At 44.3% G+C, this 21257-nt stretch overlaps 2 protein-coding genes across 2 annotated transcripts; one reads left to right on the plus strand and one right to left on the minus strand.

Annotated features, from left to right (window-relative positions):
* Positions 1-3744: 3744 nt before the first annotated feature.
* Positions 3745-8257, plus strand: LOC131127868 (uncharacterized). Its single transcript, XM_058070163.2, has 2 exons — positions 3745-4727; positions 4805-8257. The coding sequence occupies exons 1-2, from the start codon at positions 3833-3835 to the stop codon at positions 4942-4944; spliced, it is 1035 nt and encodes a 344-aa protein (XP_057926146.2). The 5' UTR covers positions 3745-3832; the 3' UTR covers positions 4945-8257.
* A 2384-nt stretch (positions 8258-10641) lies between these two features.
* On the minus strand, positions 10642-13699 carry LOC144901167 (ras-GEF domain-containing family member 1B-B-like). The gene is made up of 11 exons (XM_078794351.1): positions 13634-13699; positions 13434-13553; positions 13222-13359; positions 12439-12642; positions 12218-12280; positions 12007-12084; positions 11801-11903; positions 11559-11638; positions 11283-11474; positions 10997-11120; positions 10642-10709 (listed from the first exon to the last, which is right to left on the minus strand). Exons 1-11 carry the CDS (start codon positions 13697-13699, stop codon positions 10642-10644), a joined length of 1236 nt encoding a protein of 411 aa, XP_078650477.1.
* Positions 13700-21257: the final 7558 nt, after the last annotated feature.

Genomic DNA, 21257 nt, shown 5'->3' on the forward strand with positions numbered 1-21257 from the left:
CAGGGGCGCCCCTGTGCCCACGGGTGTGTGGCCTTCGATGCCCTTCTGCCCTAGTGGGGTATGGTCTCCCGCTGGTCTCGGTGGTGCGGCTCTCCTCCGGCCTGCTGGCGCCCTGTTGCCGGTTGGGATTGCTCCTCCATGGCCTCTTGCTGGTCTCTTCGGGGAGTTGCTTCGGGGGCGGGTCTTGGGGAGTCGGCCCTGGCTTTGCCCACACCCACGGGGCCGGAGGTTCTCTGGCGGTGGGGGCTTGACCTGGCTGCGCGGGGCGGGGTTTGCTGGGTGGTAGAAGGCAGTCTCTCTCCTTTTGTCATTCTCAGTGACAATTACACATTCACACACTCGCATTCACATACACAACACACCTCCATATGGACACTCACAGCACATGGGTGCTTCTCTATACAATCTACCATCTTATCCCTGATGTTTATATGCTATTGGTATGCTATTACTACAGTAATAATGGTTGTAATTGTGTTTACTATCATGGGTCATGTCTTCATTGTTACTATTGCTACTGGTAAGTTGGACTGTTTCATTTCACTGATGTCATCTCCATTGTGACCCTTAGCCATCATTGACATTTAACTGTTCTGTTTGTCACTGTTGTTGTTATGGGAATTCTTGTTGCTGCTGTTTTTGTCTCTCCCTCTACTGCCCCCCCCCCCCCCCCCACCCCACCTTTCTCTTCTTCTTTTCTGTTCTTCTTCTTGCTCCGGTCCAGTCGCTCCAAATGGCATAACAAAAACATCAAATAACGGCAAATAAAATTTCATGGTACAGGGAAGTTGTAGCCAACACCTTTCCTGACACAGAGCAAATCTGTCTAGCATGTAAGGGCATTTAGATCAACAATACTATCTGCCCCAATGGCTGGACGGGACACACAAAAAAAAAAGTATCTCGGGGTCTTGTTCACGAGTGAGGGAAAGTGGGAGCGTGAGGTCAACAGACGGATCGGTGCAGCCTCGGCAGTAATGCGGTCGCTGTACCGGATCGTCATGGTGAAAAGAGAGCTGAGCCGGAAGGCAAAGCTCTCAATTTACCGGTCGATCTATGTTCCCACCCTCACCTATGGTCATGAGCTTTGGGTCAAGACCGAAAGAATGAGATTGCGGGTACAGACGGCTGAAATGAGTTTCCTCCGTAGGGTAGCTGGACTCACCCTAAGAGATAGGGTGAGGAGCTCAGCCATCCGGGAGGGGCTCAGAGTAGAGCCTCTTCTCCTTCACATCGAGAGGAGTCAGTTGAGGTGGCTCGGGCATCTAGTCCGGATGCCTCCCGGACGCCTCCCTGGTGAGGTGTTCCGGGCATGCCCAGCCGGGAAAAGGCCCCGGGGCAGACCTAGGACACGTTGGAGGGATTATGTCTCACAGCTGGCCTGGGAACGCCTCCCGGTGGAGCTGGAGGAGGTGGCCGGGGACCGGGAAGTCTGGGCTTCCCTTCTAAGACTGATGCATGTTCAAATGAAATAAAATCATTACCATTACCATTGTCATTACCATTACCATTACAACAGGCTCTTATTGCAGGTTTGAATGATCTCACAACAGGCACAATAATCCCTAATAAATAATAAGAAAAATAACTTTGCCCACTCAACTCAACTCTGAGTCACTTCCTGTCTGTTTCTCGATGAGGCCCCGTCAGGAAGACGTTTATAGTACCACACATGAGCATGACTACTATGTACTTAAACGGACGAATAACTCTAAATTTTCTACTGTACTTTACTCTACTTTCCTAGTGTATTTCATTTGTAAGGTTCTCTAATGATGGTAAATGTTATTTAACTGTTTTTTCCCTATGAAAATATTCACTTTATGAATAAAGATATCTACTTTGCAGATATTCATTGATCCCAGTTGGCACAGGAACCAAGTAGCGGCAATGAACGATAGATTATTTATACTTAAAACATCGTGTTTTGCCTTGCCGCCTTATTATTATTATTCCTATTAAAATTACAGTGGAACCTTGGTTAGCATCATTAATTTGTTCCAGAAGGTCTTACTCTAACCAAAACAAATGCTAACCAAATAGATTTTTCTCATAACAAATCATTCATTCATTCATTCATTTTCTACCGCTTATCCTCACCAGGGTCGCGGGGGTGCTGGAGCCTATCCCAGCTGTACACCCTGGACTGGTCGCCAGCCAATCACAGGGCACATATAGACAAACAACCATTCACACTCACATTCATACCTATGGACAATTTGGAGTCGCCAATTAACCTAGCATGTTTTTGGAATGTGGGAGGAAACCGGAGTACCCGGAGAAAACCCACGCATGCACGGGGAGAACATGCATGCAAACTCCACATACAGATGCCTGAGGGTGATATCGAACTTGGGTCTCCTAGCTGCAAGGCCAGTGCGCTCACCACTCCTGCGCTGTGCAGCCCACATTTTCATTCATTCATTCATTTTCTACCGCTTATCCTCACAAGGGTCGTGGGGGTGCTGGAGCCTATCCCAGCTGTCTTTGGGCGAGAGGCAGGGTACACCCTGGACTGGTTTCCAGCCAATCACAGGGCACATATAGACAAACAACCATTCACACACTGTAAAACATAACATGGAGCTTAATAAAAAATACCAAGTGAACCTAACTAACTTTTCGTCAATCTGTTACGAACACTCAATTTAAGCAAGTACCATGTAATTAGAAGATGAAAAAGTTGAAGAACTCAGTATGTCTCAGTTGTATTAATGTAGAAAAAATAAGTTATTAGTGAGATGTGTTTAGTTAATCAATTCACACATGCGCAAAGGAGCCCTCATCTATTTGGCGCTTAATTAACTTCCGTGTCCGGACAAGTCCAGCGAGCGGATGTCCATGCTACTGAAGTGGTCACTTTTGTCGGGATTGCGTTGATTCCTGTGCTTCGAACGCTTTGGTAAGTAAATATGTCACTCTTTCACAAATTAACGATTGTCTTTTTATTAATAAGTGCGCAGTTCATTGAGTTTTTAATTCGGGCTAATGTTAGCTTAACTGAGCCATACAACAACACGAGGGGAGGAGGAGTTGTATGTGGACAAACAACTACATTACAAAGCGGTAAAGAATATGTCACTTGCTATTGACAATATCTTAGAATGCATAACTATTGAAATCTGTCAAGAAAAAAAGCAACAGAACGCCACATTTAAGGATAGGAATGAAACCATTACCATTAAACCATACAACCATGGCGACATCCTGTTGCAAATTTGGACCATTGCGATGAAATAAGTTTATGGGGTGCTCTAGCTAACACAGCCGACCCCACAGCATGCAGCTAGGATGCGTTGCGATACTTTTTTGCTTTTTATTTTGGCCCCACGAGCTGCCGAGGCAGCGGGTCTGCTTTCACCCAGCTCAGTCCGCTGCTGCATACAGAGAGACCCGGACTCTTTTCGAGCGGCGAATTCAACTGTTCACATGTCGATTTGTCCTCGTCCGTGAGTATGTATTTAACAAAGTGACATAACCCGTTACAGTAGTTGAGATATTGGGTGTCATACTTGCTAGATTATTGTTCATGTTGCTCATGTCAAGGATATATAAATTGGTGATTCCGGGTCATGTGATTGTCGTTAGCAACTGTTGCTCCGTTGTAGTCGCTGTGTTCAAGTGCAGTATTAACGCTTTTTACCGCTTATCCTTGGCTTTTAAATCTTTTTAAATCTTTTTAAATCTTTTTGAATCACATCTCCACCTTTGCTGACGCTCAGCGCGAGACAGGCGGCAGCGAGACAGAGGTGGCTCGGTGTTGGCCCCAGTCGTTAGCCGTGGAAGCTAACGTAGCTAGCTAACTTTTTAGCTGTGACGCTTGTACCTCATTATGCCAACATTGGACGCTGCTGACTCACCGGGAAAGTTGGAACAAATGCTGAACAAAGCATACGAAAAGATCGCTCACCTTCTCGAGGACATCGAGTGGATGTCGAATGAACTCCAGAGGAAGGATTCAGTGCTGATCTCCCTCAAGACCTGTTTCCCGACGCTGACCAACTGGCTGGAGACCTCTCGATTCGGTGAGTTCGCTCCGCCGAACACCACCTCCGTGCTCGGGCAAACTGTTCTTTGGGACCCGTCTTCCCCCTGTCAGCGGCCCGCCTGCTCCACTCCAAACAAGGGGACCCCCTGGACCGAAGTGGTTGTCCGCGGGCGGAAGAGGGCTCCGAGCGGGACTCACGGCGGGGCTGCTTCTCCTCCGTTACTGCTCTCCAACAAATACGCGGCTCTGTCCGTGAGCGAGAAGTCGGCAACCCGGGACCCACACCAAGAGTCAACATCTGTTGCTGTGGCCACAGGCACCATGCCCCCGCTGACGGGCACCACAACCTTCCCTCCACTCACTGCCAGCCGCCCTCCGGTCGGTGGGTGTCCAACAGGGAGCCGTCTGCCAGCACAGGAGCCGACCCACTCCTCAACTCGGCGTAAGCAGCTCGTGACGGATGCGGTGCGCCACCACTCGTCCCGCTCTTCCCACCTGGCGAGGAATCACACACGGGGCCCTGCTTTGGGTGGTGGGATGGCTGAGCTGGCTTGTTCCCCTGAAGACCGAGCGGCCGCTCCCACAACCCTGGTCATCGGGGACTCCATTGTGAGGCATGTCCGTATAAGGGAGGCGTTAACTTTGTCGTTCCCCGGAGCCACCGTTTCCGACGTAACCGGGAAAATACCAGACATCCTGAACTCTCATCCGCAGGCGAAAAGGATTATTATCCACGCAGGTACGAACGACATCGCCAGGCAACAGTCCGAACTTTTAAAACAGGACTTTAGACACCTTTTTAATTCCATTTCACAGTCCAAAGTGACTGTTTTTATCTCTGGCCCCACCCCCACCTGCGGCAGAGGGATCGGCAGATTCAGCCGTCTGCTGAGTCTCAACACCTGGCTCTCCTCTGCCTGCAACTCCCACCACGTCGGCTTCATCAACAACTTTGATGTTTTCTGGGAGAGACGACACCTCTTTGGGCCTGACGGGCTTCATCTTAACAGGGGAGGTGCCCGCATGCTCTCAGCCAACCTGGCTTATGGCCTTCAGCATGGTATCATCCCCAAACCCACACCTGTTGCTCTGTCCCACTCTGATTGATGTCCCCCAGGTCCATGCTCCTATCCACTCAGTTCCACCTCTGACCACCATACACACAATACTGGACTTGGACCTCAAACGTACATCAACACTACTTCCATTCCGGTAATCATTACACTACATCGACACATCAGACACCGCCATACTCACTCTGTGAACCCTCATAACCTCCGACCACTCAATAGACACCCATACCCCACCTCCATGATCAACAAGCCACCTGTCACCATCAATGTAGCACTTTTTAATGTTCGCTCTCTTTTAAATAGAACCTTTTTAATGAATGATGTGATTTTAGATAATAAGTTAGACTGTCTTCTTTTAACTGAGACATGGCTTGGTACTGACGCATCCGTTGTTCTCACTGAGGCCTGCCCACCAAATTTTAACTTTTTATATTCTACTAGAGAGGGTAAAAGAGGAGGTGGGACGGCATCCATCACAAATGACTCGCTGACCTCAAATGGAGTGTCTTTCAACAGTTACAAGTCATTTGAGCACCATGCCTTTACTTTTAGCAGCCCTCCGATTCTTTGTATCACTGTATACAGACCACCCCATCACTCTAGTTCTTTTATTAGTGAATTCTCGGAACTTTTATCAATCATTCACACTTCTTATAACAGGATTTTATTATCTGGTGATTTTAATCTACATGTTGATGATACCTCGGATCCAATATACAGAGAGTTTTTAAACCTTTTAAATTGTCTTGATTTTAAGCAGCACGTCACACAGCCAACTCACAACAGAGGACACACCCTGGACCTGGTCATAACCCATGGCCTGTCCATCGGTGTGTCCTCTGTTGTTGACCTGGCTATGTCCGACCACTACTGTGTATTTTTTAGCATCACCAGTTTTAACCAGGAGGAGGCCCCGGTGAGAACAGTGAGGAGACGCTATCTAACTTCTGAAGTGGCTGCAAATTTTATTGAGATTTTACAGAGCACTCCTGCTGAAATTTTACCTGCACCTTGTGATTTTATCGTTGATAATTTTAACAGTAAACTGAAGTCAACTCTGGACTCAGTAGCTCCACCTGTAACAAAAACAATAAAAAGGAAACCTACACCCCCGTGGAGAAATAACGATGAAATCAATAAACTGAAAAGAAAATGCAGGAGTGCTGAGAGAAGATGGAGAAAAACTAAATTGACAGTTCATTACGAGATTTTATGTCAACAACTCAAAACCTACAATAATACAGTAAAAAAGGCACAAATTTCCCATTTCTCACAACTCATTTCCAACCATAAAAACAATCCCCGGTTCCTCTTCTCCACCTTTAATATTTTAACAGGCACTAATTTTAATAAAGTTTTTAAGACACCAACAGACGATCTTTGTGAAAACTTTGCAGACCACTTCAGAACTAAAATCAAGGACATCAGATCCTGCCTGTTACCCCAGAAAGTTTTGCCTGTTAACACACCTGGACTGTTGTCCTTGCCTGAGGAGAGACTGGAGAGTTTTGCCCTGGTTGATGCAAGGACACTTGGTCGAGTTTTCTCCCAAGTCAGCCCAACAACCTGCCTTTTAGATCCAATTCCCACATCACTCTTAAAATCACTTTATGGATTCTTTGAGGAGCAGTTTTTAAACATCTTGAATTGCTCTCTTCAGACGGGTGTCTTCCCCACCGCCTTTAAAATGGTGGTGGTGAAGCCCCTTCTGAAGAAGAGCAACTTAGACCCCAACAATCTTAATAATTACCGACCCGTATCCAACTTGCCGTTTTTAAGTAAAATTTTAGAAAAACTGTTTTTTTTACCAACTTAATGACTTTTTAAACAGAAATAGCATTTTAGAGAAACATCAGTCTGGCTTTAGGAGGAACCACAGTACCGAGACAGCACTTTTAAAGATTTTAAACGACATCAGGTGGAATTTAGATAACAAAAAGCTTACAGTCTTGGTTCTACTGGATCTAAGCTCTGCTTTTTATACAGTGGACCATCACATTTTATTAAATAGACTTAGATACCTGGTCGGCCTCTCTGGTACTGTTCTTAACTGGTTCTGTTCTTATCTCACAGGCCGATGTTTTTATGTAAGTATGGATGCATGTTCCTCAGGAACCCATGAAATTGAATGTGGGGTTCCTCAAGGCTCAATCTTAGGTCCACTCCTTTTTAATCCGTACATGCTTCCCCTTGGGGACGTCATCAGGAAGCACGGCATCACCTTCCATAGTTATGCTGATGATACGCAGCTATACATCGCCGTGTCTCCTGATGACTCAGGGCCACTTGATGCCCTTTTTAACTGCATTGTAGACATCAAGTCATGGATGGCAGAGAATTTCCTGCAGCTCAACCAGGACAAAACTGAGGTTTTAGTTATAGGTCCTGAAGGCCAGAGAGAGAAACCTTTACCAAAATTACAGGATATTAAACCAGCCGACTCTGTTAAAAACCTGGGCGTGATTTTTGACTCTGAGCTAAATTTTATCCCACATATCAAAAATATAACAAAAATAGGTTTTTATCACCTTAAGAACATAGCCAGAGTCCGCCCGTTTCTCTCTCAGGCCAGTACGGAGGTGCTAATGCATGCTTTTATATCCTGTCGTTTAGATTACTGTAATGCCCTGCTCTCTGGTCTTCCCAAAAAAAGTATTTTAAATCTCCAATTATTACAGAACTCAGCCGCACGTGTGCTGACGAGGACCAGAGGGCGGGAGCACATTACACCGGTTTTAAAGTCGCTGCATTGGCTCCCCGTCCGCTTCAGGATCGATTTTAAGATTCTCTTACTGGTTTTTAAATGTCTTAACGGCTTTGCCCCTTCTTATTTATCTGATCTGCTTTTACCATATCAACCCCCGCGGACCCCGCGGTCCTCCGGCACTGGCCTTTTAGCGAAACCAAAACCCAGAACAAAAACCCACGGTGAGGCAGCATTTAGCCACTATGGCCCCCACCTGTGGAACAGCCTGCTGGAGAGCCTCAGGACTGCGGAGACTGTTGATATTTTTAAAAGAAGATTAAAGACGCACCTTTTTAATCAGGCTTTTAACTAATATTGTTAAGCTTTTCTTATGTTTTCATCCTTTTAGTCCGATTTTATGTTCTTATTCTTCAGCTTTTAACTCCAGTGTTTTGTTTTTATCTTGTTAGTCCTATTTTATGCTCTTAGTCTTTAGCTTCTAACTCCAGTGTTTCCTCAGGGGGGTCCTCCACACTGGGGGCTGTTCGGGTATGCTGAGTGGGTGCCATCCTTGGGTCCCTTCGACACGGCCGGCTGGGGTTTCCTCCCTTTAATGTGGGGGTCAGCCCGTCTATCGGAGTCGGGGGGCCCGGGTGCTGGTCCTCCGATGGCACGGCCTGCAGCCCCTCCCAGTATGGACGGCCCCAAAGGTGGCGTTTCCTTGTTCCTCAGTGCCATGCCATGTCTCCCTACTCTGTGTGATTGTGTGCTTGCGTGTGTGTGTGCGTGTGTGGGTCTAGTATGGAGGGTGGGAAGGAGGGGCTTTCTTTTTGCTTCATTGTTTTCCTTTTTAATTGTGGAAATTGTTTTAATTCTGGAAAGAACTTTGTGTTGCATCTCCTTGCAGGAAAAGTGCTATACAAATAAAGTTGATTTGATTTGATTTAATTTGACTGGTCGCCAGCCAATCACAGGGCACATATAGTCAAACAACCATTCACACTCACATTCATACCTATGGACAATTTGGAGTCGCCAGTTAACCTAGCATGTTTTTGGAATGTGGGAGGAAACCGGAGTACCCGGAGAAAACCCACGCATGCACGGGGAGAACATGCAAACTCCACATACAGATGCCCAGGGTGATATCAAACTCAGGTTTCCTAGCTGCAAGGTCTGTGCGCTAACCACTCCTGCGCCGTGCAGCCCTCATATAAAACTATAATTGCAAAACTATAAAAACATGTTTTTTTATTGTTGTTCAAATGTATTAACCGGGGGGAATGTTAACTGAGGTTCCACTATCATTATTTTGTCCTCATGCCACTCCTGCCTTGTTTTGTTTGTTGCCTTCAAACTCCTTGCATCACCGTTAGTGATTTATCCAGTTCTTTCCATGGCCCTCTGCAAAGCTTTTTGTTGTTGTATTTTTACCATTCATGGTTGTACTCGTTTTTAGTAATTTATTTTTTTGAAGACACCATGCATCACTCTAAATTTATCTAAATTTTTTTAAGTAATGAAGACTCTACATCTTGAGTTCTTGAGTCTTATTTGCAAGTATTTGTTCTCTGTGGTCCGACAGTAAAAAACTACCACACATACTGACATTCATTCCTTAAAATGCATGTTTTGGGCTGTGGAAGGTTACCATAGTAGGAAGAATAATAAACTCCATATGTATGTATCACTATTATATGAATTAAATGTACTTACTTTGTTGGAAATTCTGCCGGGTGTCTTAGTGGTGTCTGATATCTGCAGTCAGATGTTTCTGTGACAGATCAAAACCGGTTTGTGGTACAGCAAAGTCTCGTTATATCGATATCGGTTATATCGAAGTACTGCTTATTACAATACTATTTTCATTTCCCGGCAAATTTCTAGTCTTTTATGATATAATTAGTTCCGTTAGTACGATACCCGGTTATTATGATAATCCGGTTACTACGATGCCCTTTTCATCTCCCGCCAGCCAATTTGGTCTGCTTATATCGATACAAAAGCAGCTTAAATCAATCTTTGCTTAAGGATTTCAATACCAAAAAAGAACACGGCGAACGGCTGCTTCCAGTCAACTGTATTTTTCACACTTCCACCACCAGAGCACAGCACACACACCGATTCCCGCACTTCCTGGTTCACAGGTCATGCTCAACCCGCCCCACATAGCTGGCCAAACACATGCCTGCAACAGAAGAACCAACTGACATAGCATACACACCTATTCCAACGAAGACACAAGCGTACAAATACATGTATTTAATTGTGTTGTATTCAGATATCTTTTTATCGCTTGCAATAATCACTGTTTTTCATATGTACATGCTGGCATTCGTGGTTTCTCTCGTGTGTATAGATTCTATACACACGAGAGAAACCACGAATGCAGTTGGTTCTTCTGTTGCAGGCATGTGTTTGGCCAGCTATGTGGGGCGGGTTGAGCATGACCTGTGAACCAGGAAGTGCGGGAATCGGTGTGTGTGCTGCGCTCTGCCATCCTCGGCCATCTCTGTGTGGAGTTTGCATGTTCTCCCCGTGCATGCGTGGGTTTTCTCCGGGTACTCCGGTTTCCTCCCACATTCCAAAAACATGCTAGGTTAATTGGCCACTCCAAATTGTCCATAGGTATGAATGTGAGTGTGAATGGTTGTTTGTCTATATGTGCCCTGTGATTGGTTGGTGACCAGTCCAGGGTGTACCCCGCCTCTCGCCCGAAGACAGCTGGGATAGGCTCCAGCACCCTGGTGAGGATAAGCGGTAGAAAATGAATGAATGAATGAATGATTTCTTATGAGAAAAATCTATTTGGTTAGCATTCGTTTTGGTTTGAGTAAGACCTTTTGGACTGAAACCATGGCCTCAGAGTCTCATCCCCAAAGCATTTAGATGAATTAAATGATCTGCCCCAATGGCTGAACAGAACAAAAGTGAATGATGCTGGACTGATGGGACAGAGGATCTTCAGAGAAAGAAAGGAATATAAGAATGGTTTTGAATGGTTTATTGTTTTTTCTTTTTCTTTAATTTTTGTGTGAGGAACCCCCAAAAAGATGGACGGCTGTCCTTCACGATGCCTTCAGAGATCAGATGGAGCGCTGCAGAAACAAAACACCACACATAACTTTAACTAATTGTCTCATAAAAAAATAATACATTCATCCCTAATCCACATGCAGTCATTTTTATCCATATAATGTACATGATAAAGTATAAAACAAGACAAGATATAACAGCGGGTTGATTTACCGTCTTCGGTGATGATCGGCATGGTGATGAGAAACTGAAGGATTGTCTCATCTCTGTGGAATGGGCATATGGCCTGACGCCAGAGCAGAAACTGGCTGATCGGCTTTGTAATATCCTCCAGTTTCTGAAAAAAAAGAAAACACATTTGAGTCAAATCTAATCATAGCTACCTACACTTACATACACTATACTCATCCATATTTTATTTATTACATTTGTGTGGTTTATTTGGTTAAAGTACAGATTAATGATGAAAACTGAGGTGTGTGTTTAATTGTGTACCAACCTCAAGGTTGATGTGTCCATTAGGAAGCCTGCTAGCACAGCTTTCATCCAGGAAGAAGATGTCCTTCATGAGAAGACAGAAGAAAGGAATGACAATCTTCTCCTGGGTGCTGTCAGCAGTGTTGGACATCTCAGTGGCGTCATGGAGCGCAGTGCGATAGTTCTTGAAGTTGTAGGATGGGTCCATCAGGTTCTGAGACAACCAAGAATAAGGCAATGATAGTGTACTGTGTCCTCCATGATGGTATTTAGTATTTAGTCATGTGATTTTTCTCACCTCTAAGGTTTTAAACCTGTGAGTGTTGTCTTTATTCCAGGTCTTTTTCAGCTTGGAAATACAGTTCATGTTCATCCCCGCTGAAAGGTAGAATCACAGATTTAGTGACACACACAAAAAGAGTCCATCTGTGCTTTTTTTGTAAGACAACAATACTTCACTATCAGGTCTAGAAAAAGAAAAAAGAAAAACTCAAAAGCTGGAACAAAAGGCAGCAGAGTTCATGGTAAAAAAATACTCACCAATGATGGCCATTAGGGAGTTGAAGTTTCCAATATCCAAACACTGCTGAGCCACATCGATGAAGAACTTGACCACTCCATCTCTGTGTTTCTTCTTGGTCGGCTGCAATGCCAGAACACGAATAAGTCACAGACTCCTAAACAACCCGTATGGAGCGCCATGAAATCTTTACAAGCTGACTAAATGCAAACACCAGTGAACATACCATACAGATCTCAGTAGCCACAAGGGAGCTCAGTCTGTTGAACCACCTCACATAAGCCTCAAGGTTGCTGCCCTGACACTGAAAACATGCACATGAGAGACAAAAAAGACCAACACACAAACACCTGTAAGTCAGTAAGTAGGGAAAATTGGTCATGTAATGTTTTAAGTCCAGACACACACAGACATAATAACTGTCACTGCACATCTACCTGAGGGTTCTTCACTGCAAATGATTGGGTGAACTCCTCCGGCCCGATCAAACTCATCCTGTCCTGGAAGAAAAAGAATAAGAAGAAAGAAGAAAGTTAAATGGTGATGAAGAAAAATCTTTCAAAGTTGTATTTGTACACCACAACCACATATTTACTATATGACTAAAGGTGTGGTTAGTGTACAATATCATACTATGGAGTCCCAAGTAAGTGCTTACTATTTCAATGTGTGTGAGCTGCTGGGCGAAGATGATGGGGTCATCGCACATGCTCAGTATGCCGCTTCTTTCCTCCGGTTCCGGTGAGGCAGGATGCTCGGCTAGCATGGAGTTTAGCACAGCGAATTCCTCTTCATATTGGATGAGTGTTGACTTGCTTTTCAGAAGACGGTCAGTCGCCTGCTGTATGTCTCGTAGTGAGTACTAGTGACAAAAAGAAAGGGAAAAAATATATCATATGAATAGAAAGTGATGACGAGTGAACTGTGTGTCAGTGCCATTAGCTGACCAAAAGACGCATATGCACCATCTAGTGAACAAAGTGAATTTAGCGCCCTCTAGTGGACAGAACAAAAAGTAGCATCAGTGCAGTCCAATGGAATTGAATGGGGATTTACAGCTCTATAATATAGTATATAATATAGTTAGTGTCATCTAGTGTGGTAATTTTCAACCACTGTGCCGTGGTGCACTAGTGAGGAATTATCACTTTTTTTAATTAACATTTATTAATAATTTTCTGCAAATATTATGTAATTGTCTAGTGTCCGTGGTGTAACGATTGCCTGAGCAATGTAATATTCGTCCGTGTGGGAACACGAAGCTGATTGCATCGTTCCTACAATAGACTAGTGATGCACGTGAGAGGTCGTGGCGACATTTTGTAACATTTTCGGTTAGTGATGTGCCGCAAGATTCCCCCCCCCCCAAAAAAAGGTGGCTCAGGAAAGGTGGAGAAACACTGATCTAGTGTTTGATGTACGGAGGAAATGTGACACTAACCTCGTCCACGCCAGCTACATGATGTGTTATATCTCTGAGAGAACGCATCATCCGCTCATCGCTGAAGTCGTGTGGAAAGGCCTCAGTCCACTCAGTCATCAGCTGCACCAGCTTCTTCGCCTCTTCGTAGAGACGTATCTGAAGAAACATCAAATGTAAGCATAAATACCTTGTCAGTTATTACAACTTGTTGTCAGTTGTAATCTACAGACCTGATCTAGCAGGTCATCTCCAGAGCCCTGCTCCAAACACAAGTGGCAAACTCGTGTCATTAGATCATAGGGCTGCAGGAAGAGACGTGAAGTCAACAGGAAGTTGAAGGCGTACGGCTTCTAATGATGTGAAGGACACAGAAGGGGATGGTGAGGACAAGTGAGGCTGACAAGTGCATTGACAGAAAGATGGAACTCACATCAGGGTAGTAATCCATGTGTTGGATCAGCGCCTCAAGAGATGCTGAAACCAAATTGTTTGCCATTTGCCTGTAATTGAACATGTTCACCTGCAAACAAGACAATAAACAACAAAATATTATTTTCATTCTCGAAGTCAACGTGTAAGTAAACAAGTGCAAGTTAGTCGTTATATTTCATATTATAATTAACACGTTACTACACACAAATCACACGTTACCAGCCTGTAAAAATTAACAAAACTAACCAACAAAGCAGAACATCTAATATCAGCAAATTGTTTTACGATGTATTTCTTTTAAGCCGTGCGTTTTATTTTTTCCAGCGTACCTGTCCAATGATGCAGCTCAACGTTCCGTTAGCCGTTAGATGAAAATTATTTATTAATTGTTCGTTCGATGTACTTTTCATCCGATTGACGTTATTTTATCTTTATTTTTTCACAATAAATACACAAAACTGTGTTACAACTGGATCTTTATGCAATTAGACAATTAGAAAATCGCACTTACCATCGCAATGATGCAGTTCAACGACGTTAGAAAGTATCCTGTCGATGTATTTTTTCACAGAAAATCCAGACAAAACAAATCAATCTTCAAGCAGGTTGTTCGTGATGCTGTCAGATCCCTTGGGTGTTTACCCTCCTGATATTTCAAGCACAGTAAACTTGATTTCTGGAGGCCCGATAAACCTGACCAATCAGGGCCAGGTGAAAAGTCTCACGTGGGATCAAGGGGACCAATCGCAGCAGAGGACGTCAACTGTTCAGTTGCTGCCATCCATCCATCCATCCATCCATCCATCCATCCATCCATCCATCCATCCATCCATCCATTTCTATACCCTGTAAAAACATAAAAAAATAAAAAAATGATGACTATAATTATTTGAATTATTATCTAGTTATCTATCAATCAAATGGTTGTTTGTGTACATGTTTAAACTTTAACATTATCTAATAGCATTGTAGAGGAGAAATAACCCATATATTCATGGGAATTTCTTTTACAAATATTTCTACATTAAATAATTCATTAAAACTACAGGGGGCACAATTTTAATGATAAATTATGAATTGATTTAAAATCACGAAGAACTAAAAAAGAAGGTGGTTTTAAGAAGTGTTAAAACAAAATGTAGCAGTTGTCATGCAATGCTATGAATGTCATTGCTAATATTTGATCAATGTAGACATTTACTTGTCCTGATCCCCTTGCCCTGCTGCGATTGGTCCGCTTGGTACAACGTGGTCCCACTTCTGCGCTATGATTGGTCAGGTTTACAGGGCCTCTGGAAGTCAAGTGGCGGGTTGCTTGCTAGCAACGGATAACCTGCTGAAATCACTTTTGTGTGGCTCGTGAGTGACAGAAGTAAAAAAAAATAGACCGTTTTAATTTCTGACGGTTCACCGAACTTAATTCAGCTATATCACTCGAAAGGTCGGCGTGATTTGAAAAATTGTTCTGTTAAATAACGTCCCAGTTTTAACTGCCGATACAGTTTTACATATTTGTCGTTAAGTGTACTTAACGTCGCTCAGGTGGAAAGTGCATCGAACGAACGGCTGTGTAACGGCTAATGGAACGTTAGTATACTGTAAGAAATAAAACCCCTAAAACTTTGAAATTCTTATTATTAGTAGTAATTTTCTTGATTATGAGCTGAGATTTCATATGTGTTGAATTAGCGTGTGTGTTTATTGTGGGGGTTTTTTTGCAGGTGATCATTCCAGTTACGAAGAAATCCCTTGAGGAAATGATCCATCACTTGGATTTCTTCCCTGATGTGAGTTCCAAGCAGTCATTGTTTTGTTTTTTTTATGCACTTGCAATCTCACTTGTCCTCAGCATCCTGTTCTGTGTCCTTCACATCATCAGAGGTCAGACATCTTCAACTTCCTGTTGAGTTCACGCCACTTCTTGCAGCCGTACGAGCTAATGACACCAGTTTGTCACCTGTGCTTGGAGCAGCAGCGCTCTGGAGATCATCTGCTATCAGGTAGGTGGATTATAAACACACACACACACATAATATTGCTGACATGTTGACACTTTTGTGTGCAAACATTTTTAAACACATCTTCACCAATTAAACATTTCACCTTCATGCTAATCTTCGATTGCAAACATTGATTTTTTTGTGCCCAATAGATGGTACTAACATACCTCTTTCTATCCACTAGATGGCACTAACTGCTGTCATTTGGCATACACTACATGACAGCTGCCATGCTGGATTCAATCCACTAGATGGCACATTTATCTCTGTTCGGCCCATTAGACTGCACTGATACTTTTTATTTTGAGAAGGTACTGACATGCCTCTCCACTGTTGGCAAAGTCATTATCACACAATTTCTGTCCACTAGATGGCACTAACACGTCTCATTTGGTCCACTACATGGTGCAGATGCTTCTTTTGGTCAGCTAATGGCACTGAAAAAGTCACTTTCTATTCATATGATATATTTCTTCCCTTCCTTTTTGTCACTAGTACTCATTGCGAGACATACAGGAGATGCCCCACCGTTTTATGAAACGCCAGTCAACACTCATCCAATATGAAAAGGAATTCACTGGATTTTCTACGTTGAAAAAGTCCTGGAATATAAAGACAGGAGAAGATTGTCATTCCTTTCTTCTGTCTTCCCATGAAAGACATCTTCTTCCTGGATGAAAGCTGTGCTAGCAGGCTTCCAAATGGACACATTAACCTTGAGGTTGGTCCACAATTAAACACACACACACATTGACTTAGTGACACATTAAGAAATAAATGAGTAATCACAATGCTATGATGTAACAATGCCACCTTGTGGATGTGTATAGCACACAATTGCTTGTGTACAGTTGTCCCTCATTTATAACGTAGAATTGGTTCCAGACCAACAATAAATTAATTTCTATGATAATGTGAATAAATGGATAGACCATAGAAAAACATGTTTATGACTTTCTAAATATGTTATTTAAACATCATCGGAGACCTGTTGACATGACATAACACCTCAATAGTCACCTAACCAGTTAGCCTTGAATTTATTTGTTCTTAACTTAACTTCATGCAGTGTTAAAGGGGACCTATTATGCTTGGCCCTTTGTAATGTATAGAGTGATGAAAATTTATTATAACATATTGAAAGACAGCTACTTCCCCCTGGCCATCAGACTGCTGAATGCCAAATAAGCCCCTCTACCTTTACTTACATTATTATTATTTATTTAAATTATTTAAATTATTTGGGCAATTTACTGTTCACACTGCACTTTACATTATGTTGTTCATATTTGGTGTCTATTCTACGTATCTATTTATTCTCCACATTATTATTATTATTATTATTATTATTCATTATTACTTATCTTCTTTTGTGTCTGTTATTATATGGGAGCCAGGCAACGACATTTCGTTGGCAATTTCACTACTGTGTTTTTGTGCAATGACAATAAAGGGAGTCTATCTATCTATCTATCTATCTAAAAAACTTCATTTTGTCAAGGCAGGACGTGGGAAGGAGGACCCAAAGGCAGAATTGGCAGGCACTGCACGAGGTAAAGTTCTACACGCGGGTGAGGGTCGGTACACAGGAAGTCAGTCCAATAAGGCAAAGGTATCCAAGAGTGGCAGGCAGTAGGAGAGGTCGAAAGGCACGCGAGGGTCGAGAACCAGGCGAGGCGATGACAAGGAATGCTAGAGCGAGACATGAGAGTACAACGAACTTGCACCAGACAGGAGGAATCAGAGGCAATATATAGCAGCCGGAAATTGGGTGATGAGGGACACCTGAGCACAATCAGGCAGGAGGCGGGGTCTCCAAGGAGAAGGCGGGGTAGGCAATCGCAGGCATGACAGAACCCCTCCCTCAATGGCCGGCTCCTGACGGCCCAGGAACCTCAGGGTGAGCTACATGAAAGTCTTTGATGAGGGAGGGATCCAAAATGAACCGGGAGGGTACCCATTGGCGTTCCTCAGGTCCATATCCCTCCCAGTCGACGAGATACTGCCAACCTCGACCCCGCCGTCGAGCAGCCAGCAGTTTCCTGACTGTGTAAACCGGACCTCCATCCATGATTCGGGCGGGTGGTGGGTGGCTGGCTGGTGGGACCAGGGTGCTGGTTTTCGCGGGCTTTATCTGGCTCACATGAAAGGATGGGTGGGTTCGCATGGACCTAGGTAGTTTCAGACGGACTGAGACAGGATTAATAACTTTGGAAATTGGAAACGGGCCGACAAACCTAGGAGCAAGCTTCTTAGACTCCACTCTCAGGGGAAGGGTCTTGGAGGACAGCCAAACTCTTTGGTCCACCGTATAGGCAGGAGCAGGAATTCTTTTACGGTCCGCCGCCACCTTGTAAATATCAGACTGCCTTTGAAGGTTCTTGCGGGCCCTCTGCCAAACTCTCTTGATGCGGCCCACCAAGGCCAAGGCGGAGGGAACCACGGAATCCTTGCTGAGAGAGGGGAACAAGGAGGGTTGGTGACCAAATACCACATGATGCGGAGACATACCGGTGGATGCACTAGGCAAAGTATTGTGGGCCAATTCCACCCACAAGAGTTGTTTAGCCCAAGAGGAGGGGTTTTGAGAGGCGAGGCACCTCAACTTTGTCTCAAGCACCTGGTTGATCCTTTCTGCCTGTCCATTCGACTGGGGATGAAATCCAGATGAGAGACTGACTGTGGATCCCAGCAAGCCGCAAAATTCCTTCCAAAACAAGGAGATAAATTGAGGACCACGTTCGGACACTATGTCCTGAGGGAAACCAAAAATGAAAATTATATTGTTCATCAGTGCCTCGGCCGTTTCTTTGGCCGAGGGAACTTTAACAAAAGGAATGAACCTTGACATCTTGGAAAATCTGTCCACAACTGTGAGTACCACTGTCTTCTCCTCTGACGGGGGCAATCCACAAACAAAGTCCAACGAGATATGGGTCCAGGGCCGGTGGGGAATAGACAAGGACCTGAGTTCTCCCACGGGTTTCTGTGATGAAGATTTGTTCGCAGCACAAACAGGACAGGCAGAGACATACTCCGAAACATCCTTTGCCATGTTGGGCCACCAAAAGCGTTGCTGGGTTACGAATATGGTCTTTTCAACCCGAGGGTGACAGGAGGTCTTATTGGTGTGAGCCCAATGAATGACCGGACCCCTCATGGCTTCCACAACAAATAATTTATCTGGAGGGCAGTTCGGGGGCCGAGGCACTTCAAGTCCTGCCTCCCTAACCTTGTCTTCTATTACCCACTGCAAGGCTGAGACAAAACACGAGTTAGGTAGGATGGTTGCGACTTCCTCAGGTTCCTTTTCCGAAGGAAAAAAAATACGGGACAAAGCATCCGGCTTGGTGTTCTTGGAACCCGGACGGTATGACAAGGTAAAATTGAAACGGCTGAAGAACAATGACCACCTAGCCTGTCGAGAATTTAATCTCTTGGCAGATTTGAGATATTCCAAATTTTTGTGGTCAGTCCATACCTGGAACGGCAGCGTAGACCCCTCCAGTCAGTGTCTCCATTCTTCAAGAGCCGTCTTGACTGCCAATAACTCGCGATCCCCAATGTCGTAATTGCACTCTGCCGAAGACAATTTTTTAGACAGAAAGGCACATGGATGCAGTTTACCGTCTTTTGTACCGATCTGGGACAGGACGGCTCCGACTCCAATATCTGATGCATCTACTTCAACCACGAACTGCAGATGGGGATCAGGGATGGCCAGCACCGGGGCTGTGGTGAAGCTCTCCTTAAGCTTCACAAAAGCTTTCTCACACTCAGAAGTCCAGTGAAATGGTTTGTGCGGAGAGGTGAGGGCATGCAGAGGAGAGGCTACCGAGCTAAAATTTCTGATATATTTACGATAAAAATTAGCAAATCCCAGAAATCTTTGAACATCTTTACGAGACTTGGGAGTGGGCCACTCTGCCACTGCCGAGACTTTTCCCGGGTCCATCCTCACCTCCCCCTCGGACAGAATAAACCCTAAGAAGGATACAGAAGACTGGTGAAAGTCACATTTTTCTGCCTTCACAAATAGGTGGTTGTCAAGGAGCCTTTGCAGCACCTTCCTGACATGCTGCACATGGGTAGGTTCATCATGAGAAAAAATAAGAATGTCATCAAGATACACAAACACAAAAATATTCAACATGTCCCTCAAAACGTCGTTGACAAGGCCCTGAAACACTGCTGGGGCATTGGTCAGTCCAAAGGGCATCACCAAGTACTCATAATGTCCGGTTGGGGTGTTGAAGGCTGATTTCCATTCGTCCCCCTCTCGTACCCTGACAAGATGATAGGCATTACGCAAATCCAGCTTGGTGAAAATCTTAGCTCCTTCCAGGAGCTCAGTGGCGGTGGCAATGAGGGGCAGGGGATACCGGTTCTTTATGGAGATGTCGTTAAGGCCTCTGTAGTCTATGCATGGCCGAAGGGATTTGTCTTTTTTCTCAACAAAGAAGAAACCCGCTGTTTTGTGAAATAGGTTGTTACAGGTCCGGAGAGATCGCAGCAGAGAAATGATCACAAACAACGACTGTATGTACATTAATGATATTTAATGGTAAAACACACAGCAGTTCACAACTTAACATCATGAGTTATTATGCTAGACACAAGCTGTCACCCCCATGCCCCCACATAACACTCCAATCAACACAGTTCGAATCCAGAATAGCGTACCTTACCGTTGACAGAGGGCGGAGAGCCAAAAACCCCGGTAGAGTAATCTGGAAACCGAAAGCTGGACACTCGTGCACAGTTCACAGCAGACTCTCACCGGGATTGAGAAAACAAATGCTTTATATGCTCGCTCGTGCGAAAACAGGTGGCCAGCCTGTCTCCGCAGGAGGGGAGTCATCGCCTCCATCCTCTGTCTCAGGCACCTCAAGGTAACATTTTTCTCACAACCTTCTAGTTCGTTTCTCACAACATTCACAACATTCTATATGGGCATAATATTTATCCCGTTGCCGGGACCAGTGAATATTTAAGTGTGTGAAGTCAAAACAAGTCAAAAAGTGTGCAAAGCAAGTTACATAGCTGTAATAGCTGTAATAGCATAGCTGCAAAAGTACAAAGTTATATAGCTGCGAAGCAAGTTACATTCAAAAGTACAAAACAAGTGGTATAACCATTGGTATATAACCATGTGGTGGGTCAGCACAGGACAACACACCTAAAAATCTCTTCCTTCACTCCACCCTGTGGCCTGAGCTGAAACCACCACTTAATTGATAAACCGTTCAGGTCGATCGTCTTCATTTTCAAACATCCAATTAACATAGGCATAACCATGTGGTGGGTCAGCTCAGGACAACACACGTCCTTCACTCCACCCTGTGGCCTGAGCTGAAACCACCACTTAATTGATAAACCGTTCAGGTAGATCATCTTCATTTTCAAACATCCAATTAACATAGGCATCCCCCTGGAGCAACAACACCATGATGTCATGATTCCCGTGTAACATGTGCCCAATAACAAACTGATACATAGAAATACGATCAGGAAACGTAAAATGCAGGGGGTCCGAACGCCTTGGCCACCAGGATGCATGATGACCCGGAGGGTCAGCTTTCACAAACATCTTTGTTATTTCCCTCCCAAACGGCCCCAAAT

This window comes from Doryrhamphus excisus, linkage group LG10, assembly GCF_037039965.1.
Source record: "Doryrhamphus excisus strain RoL-2023G ecotype Guam linkage group LG10, RoL_Dexc_Guam_v1.1, whole genome shotgun sequence".
Classification (NCBI taxonomy): domain Eukaryota; kingdom Metazoa; phylum Chordata; class Actinopteri; order Syngnathiformes; family Syngnathidae; genus Doryrhamphus; species Doryrhamphus excisus.